The 10804-nt window shown below is 35.1% G+C and overlaps 1 protein-coding gene across 1 annotated transcript; it reads left to right on the forward strand.

Moving 5' to 3' along the window:
- Positions 1 to 3390: 3390 nt before the first annotated feature.
- Positions 3391 to 6300, forward strand: LOC134263568 (uncharacterized). Its single transcript, XM_062745944.1, has 3 exons — positions 3391 to 4101; positions 5002 to 5130; positions 5548 to 6300. The coding sequence occupies exons 1-3, from the start codon at positions 3552 to 3554 to the stop codon at positions 5946 to 5948; spliced, it is 1080 nt and encodes a 359-aa protein (XP_062601928.1). The 5' UTR covers positions 3391 to 3551; the 3' UTR covers positions 5949 to 6300.
- Positions 6301 to 10804: the final 4504 nt, after the last annotated feature.

The raw sequence follows: 10804 nt of genomic DNA on the forward strand, positions 1-10804 counted from the left end.
AGGGGATGCGGGGGCCCCCCTCCAACACTTTTACTGAACAACAATTTTTTTTTACTTTTTGGCAGTCAGTTTTCCCTGATAATACTCCTTCCTTTCAAAATCTATCCTATAAAAAAGACTGACATTATATATTATATTTTTTTCATGGCAACTAAAATTGATAAAAAAAACCATTTCAAATTGATACGACTGGTAAGGTTTATTCACATTTTAATTCTGCTTCTCTCTTGTATTTGGCTAGGATTTAATAAAACGCAAACAAGTAATGAGCTGTATCATTTTATCAGTGAATCTTATAATAAAACAATTAATGCTGTTTTTTCGTTCAATACAATGATTTAGCCATCTTCGAAGTACAATATTCACCTCGCCCTTCGGGCTCGGTGAATATTGTACTCCTCAGATGGCTAAATCATTGTATTGACCTCAAAAAACAGCAATAACTGTATAATATAGCGTATTTTCAACTGTCCATCTGGATGAAGAATGAAAGTGTTTATAAATTATGTGTTCTACGGAGGTACTTTAAAGTTAAGAGACCTTATTTACTCCATCGAAAAGACTTAAAACAGAAGTTAACAGTAGACATATTCACCTCCTACTTGTGCATTTTTGCATCTCAAATATAAAAGTTTGGTCGTTTGAATTATCTGTTCCGGAAAGCTGCAAAACACTGATGTACTTGTCAACACTTCATCAAAATGATATGCCCAAGGATGATAAGTAAAAATTGAGATCACCCATGGGTTTCCGACGATTTATAAAAGTAACACTTCTGAAAATGCTTACATAACAACTGACAAGACTAGTTTTAAAGCATTCAATCTGTCTATGTACACACATTTTGCTTCTAGACCATGTTTTTGATCTTTTTGTGCTGAAAATGGTAGAGGGAGGTACTGCTTGCTGAATTACGAGGGGTGATCAAAAAGTTCGCGAACTAATTGAATAACTTCCATGAAAGAAACAATATTTGGTTTCAGTGTTGATTATATTTTAAATTAGTCCTCTCCAGTTTTAATGCACAACAACCACCGTTCTGCTCAAGTGCGAATCACGTGATATAGGCGGTCACGTGACCCCTTCTGTAGCGTTCTGTCACAAAATCCGAAAGATTTTTTTGAGTTTTATATTTCTTTCCATGTAAGTTAATTTTTATAGCAAGATCATTTCATTTGTCAGAAATTGTCAAATCTCCGCGACAGAATGGGTGGATAAGAATATCCTTTCCAAAAATAAGATGGCGACCATCAAAACCCAAATCTTCTGTCTCGGGGGAGACGTTTATTCAAGGGGGATAAAGAATGGGTGCCCACTTTTTATCATATCTAATATGTTTAAAATCTAAAGTAAACGATATCTTAGGTATTTAATAATCTTATTATTGTCCAAATATTCAACTATTTTTCAAAGTGTAAATTGGAGGTCTTTGATAGCAATTGCTTAATTACAAACACATCTCTTTTCAAACTTGCTTTCACCGGGCAACATAACAAGTATCATTTTCAAACATCTGCCTTCCTTCACTAAAACGATCAATCCAATCATTGATTGAATTTATAGGAAGTCATTTGTCTTAATAAACTATGTACAAATTATTAAATGCTACTGCAAAGCGATTTCTAAGATATACCATAAATTGTAGAGTCGTTTGTCGAACGAGTACGACTGAGACAACCATTTTTCGTCAGAAGTTACCTACATAGTGACGTCATTTTCCCATAATGACGTCACAAACAAGGAGCTAAACTTTATTCAGCATATGCTATTTATAGAAGTTGTGTATGGCTATGCGTGTACCAAATTTTTTTCTAATCTGAATTGTGATTTTGTAGATATAGAGATAGTTCGCGAACTTTTTGATCACCCCTCGTATGAGCAGTAACTTCTATATATATAACATATAGTTAATGTGCATCACATCGTCTCATTTTCGATAAATTAATTTTCAGCGTTTCAGTATATCAACATTTTCAGCTTATCTTCCTATCCATAGTTCAAAATCATCAAGGAATGGCAAACCTGAAGTTGGACCATATCGTCCTAAAGTTTCTCTAGATACACGAGACCAAGTTAAGGCTCATAAAACAACGATGGGCCTGGATTTCAGATGAGAAAATAATTGACAAAGCAAGTGCAAAAAAAAAAAAACCACATTGAAAAACTTTATTAAGAGGGGAAAGCATATAAAGTAAATCGAAGGTTCTACAACGCTTGGATCTACAACTATTTGGTTTATCGGTGCGAATTTTTCTCAATCAGAGAACTTAAATTTGTATATCATTTTTCTGTAGGTGATACCATCATATTTTAACAGAAATTTGTGTTAAGAGAATGCAGCTATCTTAAATTCAAGACATACGTTGTGTAACCTACCGTCTTTTAATGTATGGTTCCAGTATTCGCCAGACATTATCAATGAGAACCGTTTGTAAACAGTTAACATTGCTGTAATGTTTTTGTCATTTAGGATAAAAGTTCTCTTGAGAAGGTGTCAATGCTTTCTTATTTACCGTCTTTTAAAAGAAGACTTCGTGAAATAATCATGTAAACATTTCAAATCGATAGCTAGAAATTGGGTTCTTTCTTTCTATACTCCTTCTGAAAAGGTCTTTGTAGAAATGCAAAAAAATGATTCGAGACTCAAAGGCTGCAATTTTAGAACCTGTTGAAAAACAGGTACATGTATCATCATAAGATGCACACATTTGGTTTTAGACACAGGGAATGTTATAACTAGAGTGTTTCAAGGAACGCATGAGTCGCCTGGTTTTAGTTTCATTAAAAATGACTAAATCTAAGAGTGGTCAGTTATTTATTTGCTACTAGCATTTACTTCATCCAAAAAAGGGATAGTATGACTTCGAATCCGATAGAATCTGAGAGGAATCGGATAGAAATACAAATACCCAACCCCTCAAAGCTAAAATGGATATTTATAAAATTTAAATTATTAGCGAGGACAATGAGCGGCGCAAAGTATTGGAAGCTCTAACAACAACTCCTGGGCGAAGAAAAAATTTAAAGTAACACAGTGATTCAGACGACATTTTCCGCACAAACTTCTGGTCCTACAACGCATCGCTTGTTTAAGCTTCGTTCTCGCGAGAATAACAACAATGAACAAAATTTTAGTTAAGAAAAAGGAAATAAGTTAAGAAAAATCTATCTTGGTCACGTGAACAAATCCTGTGAACCTTTGCGGCTAAGACCCTTTGATATGCAGCGAGTTTGATTTTAGAGAAAGGATTTTAAACTGACACTGGTGAGGATTTTTAATTGACACTGGTGAGCTAAAATGTTCGAGGGAGAAAATATTTTTAGATACCAATCACATTTATAAAGTAAAGAGCGTGCAGTTTACCTCAGTTTCAAAAATGAAGCGTTTGTCATGTTTTTCGTTTGTTGTAATAAGTTTGTTTGGGTCCCACGCTTTCTCAGTTCTAACAGACGGCAATATCAAGAACTCAACAGACTTAGACTTCGGTTCACTTGATACTAAACACGTCGACGTATTTCGACAGTTACTAAATCAAGAGACCCTGATCCGAATGACATTGGTGAAAAATGTCCATGCACTGATGAAAGACATGGTGTCCCTTCAACAAAGTCTAGTGTCTTCAGAAAGCGAGATGTCTTCGCTGAAAGAAACAACCAAAAGAGAAATAGCCGAGTTGAAGAAAGAGGTGCGATCGCTTAAGCTGGAAAACAATCGATTAAACAACAAAGTAACCATATGTAATGAGAATATTGAGTCTTTAAAAGAAAATTTAACAGCGGTGGACGCCAGTCGCCGAGTGTTCGAAACACAGTTGCTAAAGGAAAAACAAATGTTTGAACAGAACACATCCGGTATCTTAGCAGACATTAAAACTGAAGTTCGGTATTTGTCCATTACGCTTCTGGACCTCCATAAACACAGTCTGGAAATCGACAAGAATATTCCAGAACTCATTGACAACAGATACGACTTGATATCAGGGAGACTTAATGATTCTCTGGAGGCTTATAACACAGAACTGAGATCAGCCAACGATAAACTGAGTTTGGCTCTAACTGACCTACAGAAAAGTCAACAGACCATGACAGATTCCTTATCTGGTGAGTACAATATGGAGAAATGTAAGATGTCTTAGTAACTCGAAATAAATGTTAGATACTAGTTATTAAATCGAAAAATTCTGAAATTTATTACTTTTTTCTATATTTTAAATTACTAAAAATTCCATGTTTAGTACTTTATAACCTGGCTAGCCGAATGGTTTCCCCCTTATTTATCATTTGGACAAATGCTTGATATTTTATTGGAATTTCAAATGTTTGAAGAATGTTTCTTTTTAAAAATCAGTTACAGCAAATGTCAAAGAGACTTCTTTTTTTCCCCTTACATCAAATGTAGTTTTTGTTTTACTATCATGAACAAAGCATTCTGGGAGTGTATGTTGCCTTAGCAATACTAATACTCTACCGGCAAGCGTAACCAGCTGGTTCTCTTTAAAAATTGAAAATGAATTGCTTCCTTCATATATGTTGAAGCGGAACAAAATGTAAACTTGATCTTAAACTAATGATGGTAGAGTCAATTACAAAATCCAGCTCAATATATGAAAGAGTTAAGAAAAATAATTGCGGATAACCCCTTCTTCGCTAGCTATTAAGGGTTTCTAATACGTTACTTTCCTCATAAACCCTTGGCCCATGGTGTTAATAAAAGCTGTTTTTCTCAAGTTGTGATTGGGGTGGATCAAATCGTTCGTGTGACAAACAGCCAAGTGAGACAGACTGAAAGATAGACTGACGGACAGACGGACAGACAGCTAGACTGACGGAAGGACGGATGGGTGCATAAGAAACCTATAGACCCCTCTGTTTTCACCGGTATATAGAGGACTATTTAAACAACGATTACAATTTTACTAACTACATGTCAGAAGATTTAATATACAAAAAACAGCGGGAAATAATTTTACCTTACTCATCCTCGTTATTCTGTCTTTACAGATCATATCAACAACACAATGGAAGGCCTAAAATCGGAACTTAAACTGACTCAGTATGAACAATTAAAACTCTCATCTGCTGTGTCATCTTTAGAGGTGTTCCGATTGAATTTTACCAACAGACAGTGTGGTATGTATTTAAAGAACAGAGTAAGATGGTTTTTAAACAATGTATGTAGTTTAGTAGGGCTTCCACAACATTTACGGTTTTATCTATAAATTCTCACTTTTCTATAATCAAAAATCATTTAAAAGTTAAGTTACTAAAGATCAAATTTTATCCCAACTTGGAGTTTACATTTTTTTATTGATATCCCTGCACCTTTTTTTTCAGTTAACTAAAAACTAGTATTCAAATTCAATTGTGTTTGTGGAATTTCGATGTAATATTAATTTGTTTGTTTTCCCCAACTCTTTTATTTTTGAGTTCACTCTTGAATACCAATTAGTTAATTAAATATACTAACAAATACTCGAATGAATTGAAAGTAAACTGAATTAAACAATTATAAATTGTCAATACTAATACAGTACAATTGTGTTTTAGGTGTGTCTACAAAAGTAGCCTTCACCGCGGGTATAACGTCCTCCGACTCTTCATGGAGCGGAAGTACACTGGTTTTCCCCAAGATAATATTTAATAGAGGAGGAGGTTACAACCCCACTACAGGGATGTTCACGGCCCCCGTGGACGGGCACTACGTCTTCTTCGTCAGTGTACAAAGTTATAATACAAAAGACATTCGAGTGGACATTGTATTGAATGGTGAATCCAAGGTCAGAACAATGGCGGACGACGATTATGATAAGGATTATTACGAGACAGGAGTTAACCTGGTTGTGTTAATGCTAAATCAGGGAGACAAAGTGTGGGTCAAACGTTATACTGGCGTCGGATACTATTCCAACTCTGTACCTATCACAACCTTCTCTGGATTCCTTTTGTGAAAAATGTTTATAAAAAGGAAAGGAAGGGGACAATGTGTCTAATGGTATATTTATCAGATGTTCACAGATTTATAACAATTCGAGTTTTTCGTAATAGATTCCCCGAAAATATTCCGAGACATACAGTTGGTTTCAGTCGAGTTTTATGATATGCAAGTGTTTCAACGAGGATCCAAAATAAGTGAACTATTTAATGTTGATTCATATAAAAATGAGAGTATATTATGATTTATTTGTCTTGTATTTTAACTTTTTATATTTGTATAATCATGGGTCTCTTCACACTCTTCTGATGTTATCAAATTTGTGAATTTAAGTGCACATTCAACTGCGAAAGCAAGAACTTGGAATAAATTCATATGTTCTCCGAACGTTTCGTTTCGTTATCAATCTTAACTTAAATGTATGCATCCCATTATACGAGGTTGATGAAGGATCGATGTTATACGAGTTATCGTCCTCGCACATAATGAGAAAGAATTTGCAAGAATAAATATTTAAACATCTTGCTAAAAAAATTATATCACGTTCAAAAATTCTACCATATACATGTATGCATGTATTATGAACACCAGTAGGTTTTGCCATGGCGTTCATCATGATAATCACAAACAAGAGGTACTGTGAGCAATGGGCTCACTAAATGATACCCCCCGCCTCCCAAATGTGTATAAATGGCAGTGTCCATGTTTTGCTATGGGAAACCCAAAATATGTGTCGGATCAAAAAGTAAAATAGGAGGTGCACAATGGCATTATGTAATAAAGATTCTGTGAAAGTTTCATCAAATTTCATTCAGTGGTATAAGAGGAGATGCGGATAAGAGATGGGTACCCCAAAGCGTAACAGACGGACGGACAGACGGAATTAACGATTACTATATACCCTCCCGCTTTTCAAGCGGGGGGTATAACAACGTACCCCTTTCCAACTACATTGAAAAGATTGGCTGACATAAAAGCAACAAAAATAATATTTCTTATTACAATTATGATTAATTGATTGATTGATTCTATATTGTTTAACATCCCTCTCGAGAATTTTTCAATCACATGGAGACGCCACCACTTGCCGGTGGAGAGCTGCAAATTTTGCCCTATACTCGGCACGCAGGGCCATTGATCAGGGAGGGATCTTTTTTGTGCCAGCACCTACTGCGACACAGGACCTCGGTTTATACGGTCCCATTCAAAGGACCGGTCTCCACGTCCTACAGTGGGATTCGAACCCGCGACGTAAGGATCAACTCCTTACTTCTCGACTCTAGAGCAGACGCTCTAACCACTGCGCCACGCAAGCGACTGAAGTGAATCCATGGAAAAACTGAGAACTTGCAGTTTTGAAATACATTTGTAATATGAACTAAATTTAATTTGCAGGGCTAGGAAATGGTCATTTCCCCCAAAAAAGTCAACTGATATCTTCCTTTTGAGAAAAAAAGTTGTTGGAGACGTATTACCAGTATATAATTTATAAAATGGTGTCTGGTAATATATATATATATCATACGCAGAAAACCTCAAAGATGAAAAATCATTTATCTACCCTTTGATGTGAAAGTGGGCATGTTCAATCTTAATGGAGATGAACCTAACAGCACGACATCCGTCGTCTATTCCTCAGATGGAAGTACATGTAAGTCCATGTTTACTAACTACTAAGATGCCGTGTGTTATTTTAGTTGACATTGCCATCTTGTCGCTCCGGAACATAATATTTGAGAACTTTTTGCATTGTGAAAATAAATGACGAACAGAGATCAACCGAATAAATTGAGTAAATAAAACGAATCGTGAACGAGGTAAAAACAATTTCCCTCTGGAAAAGCAGATGTGGGATCAGGTGCCAAGGAAGAGTAAGCATTTCCTGTTCACCGGTAATTATTGAAGTCAATTTTGGAATATTGCTGCATAGTGACCTGTTATACTACAGTACTTAATGAATATTTTGATTCGTTAATTATTCTTTTTAGGATTACATCCCAGATTTTGAAAATCGTTGTGCACAGTCGTTTTCTTATTAACATAGATCAATGTCAAATGAATGTTGGTTTTGAATGTACATAAGGTATTACTATTAGTTGATTCTTTCCTTTTTACTTTAAATGAAATAAAGAACCTAAGATTTTGAAAACTGCACTGTATGTAATAAACTGAAATATATCGTATTTTCAGCTGTCTCTGGATGAAGTTTTTATAAATTATGTGGTTTATGAAGATATTTTAAAGTTAAGAGATCTTGTTGACTCCATTGACTCCGGATTACAAATGGAAGTTAACAGTAAACATTTTCACCTCCTACTTGCACATTTTACGTCTCAAAGATAATTTTTGGTCATTTGAATTATCTCTTCCGGGAAGTTGAAAAACACTGATATACTTCATCCCTACTTATGTGTTCGAAACATTTAATTTTTCGGTGTTCTACAAATTATAAAACCCGATGAGTTTAGAGTAACTCTGACAGTGGCTCTGGCGAAGGTAAGCAAGACTTCAGGGAGATAGGGTAAATTATTCACGGAAATGTGGCTAGGAAGTGACTACCACGTGGAGACATGGTAAACAGAAAAGTTATGTTGCGTTTTAGTTTTCACAACCCTATAATATCATTCTGTAGAAATGTACTTCAATAAATCTCTCTTGAATTCATTCACGTTTAAATTATAAGTATTCTCTATGATACAATTTTCTGCTGTCATGAATTTAAATTTCTTTTTGGACAAATATTTTGCATGGGAACCGGGACTATATTTTTTGGCGTCAGATTAGCAAATGAGGCACCAATGTGACTTTAACTGACAAATCAGCTGAATGAGAATTGCATTGGGTTGCGTCACATATTATCATATTTTAAGATTAAACACCATTCGGCACACCTCGGCCGATTCCCACTTCATCTGATAAGGTGACGGAATCGACGAAGGTTTGCCGAATGGGACAGCAACAGCACATGCTGCAGTCTGGTGTGCACTGGATTAATTCATTTTGTGTTATAATTGGATTATATTTCATGAAGTTGACATGACCCATGACAGTCGGTAAGCACAAGTTTAAGTATAGTGGGGTAAAATAAACCCAAACGATTAGGTTAAAGTTCAAAAAGGGTCAAAGATCATCGCATACCACACTAGACGAATTTCATATTGTGAAGTTATCTCTTGTCGATGTGACATTCAGTTACAGGTGCAGATCCAGAACTTTTTTTTCGGGAGTTGGGAGGGGGGGGGTCACATCTCAGTCAAAAAAAAATCCAGTCCAGAATTTCCTGACAAGCAGAAGAAAAAAACTGAAAACAAATAAACAAAATAAAAACAATGATAGTGGGGTCTAAGTTAGGGGGAGGATGTCCAAAGTCATTTTTTTATTTGCTTCAGTATATATTTAGTCTTGTTTAAATAACAAAGCAAATTCCAGGGGGGGATCCAATCTCCCTAGCCACTCCCTGTCCCTGAAATAACAATCTATTTTGTGATTCCAATTAAATAGTAGATTTTTTCCCATTTGACTAATTATACATATTTTGTTTCTTGTGTTTATATTATATGTCTGTCTATTCGTCTGCAGAAACTTGAACATTGCCCATAAGTTTTAAGTGGGATGGGCTATACACATGGATTCCACATTTCATAGGTTTATTTCTTGTGACAAGACCTTTTATTTGGGTACCATTAATTTTGACCTCTTGATCGCTTGACCTAGGATTTTTACACATTTGTACAAGAAAAATACCAAACTTTTAACTTGGCCTAAAGTTTGATCAGTAGGTGCTAGGGCTTTCATGCTTAACATGCGTATTCATTGTGAACTGTCAACAGGTATAAATATGTTTGACCTTGACCCTAGAGTTTGAACCACTTTAAAAAAAACTTTAACCTTGGCAATTAACTTTTGAACAGAAGTACTAGGGATTACTTATTTCACATGTGTATTCCTTGTGACAAGACTTTCTTCTGATACCAACAATTTGAACCATTTGACCTTGACCTTTGAGTTTGACATATATTTGAGAAACTTCCACCTTTGCCATAGGCTTCCATACAGGGGCATCAGTGTTTCACAAACACATCTTGTCTTCATTATTATTTGGTGGTGTAGCCATATGAGGGAAAAATTCCCGAGAGAGATGTATTCACAACAAACAAACAAATTACTAAAGAAAATATAAAACATAAATATGTTGGTCATGCATATCTCTGCAAGAAAAAAACAGCTTTTCAAATACTGTAACCATATTGTAACCCTTTCAAAACACTCATTTGAGTTTTTTTGGTTTCCTTATCATATAACATCTGTTGTGACGTGTCTTCCATCTGTTTGTCTGAAAACTTTTTACATTTTTAACTTCTCTAGAACCACTGGGCCAATTTTACCCAATTCATATAGAAATATATACATTTGTATGTCAGATAGACTGTCAATCTGTCTCAATAAATTTAACTTTGGTCATCACGGTCATATCTACTGAATGAGAAGAAACAACGCATTCATATTAAACTTATGTACTAGTATTTACCCGTGAGAATGGCATGGGTTTTTTTTTTACATGTAATCTAGAAGTTTGACCTACTAGCGAAAAAATTAAATTGTTATAAATTCATCATTTTGAAAGAGAAAAGTTGGGGCATTCATATTATAATGCACGTATATTATTACCTGTGATAAGAACTTTCCAAATAAATCATGACTTTTAACTCTGTGACCATGACATTGAAGCCTAACCTACTTTTCAAAAATGTTGCATTTGCTTATAACTTTTGATTGAGAAGACATATGACTCTCACATTTGACATGTACATTAATTACTCATAAGAATTCAAGATGATTCCCAGCATGCGATGCTTTTTTACCCCTTGACGT

Source organism: Saccostrea cucullata, unplaced genomic scaffold, assembly GCF_032062105.1.
Source record: "Saccostrea cucullata isolate Sc308-1 unplaced genomic scaffold, CSIRO_AGI_Scuc_v1 ctg11079, whole genome shotgun sequence".
Classification (NCBI taxonomy): domain Eukaryota; kingdom Metazoa; phylum Mollusca; class Bivalvia; order Ostreida; family Ostreidae; genus Saccostrea; species Saccostrea cuccullata.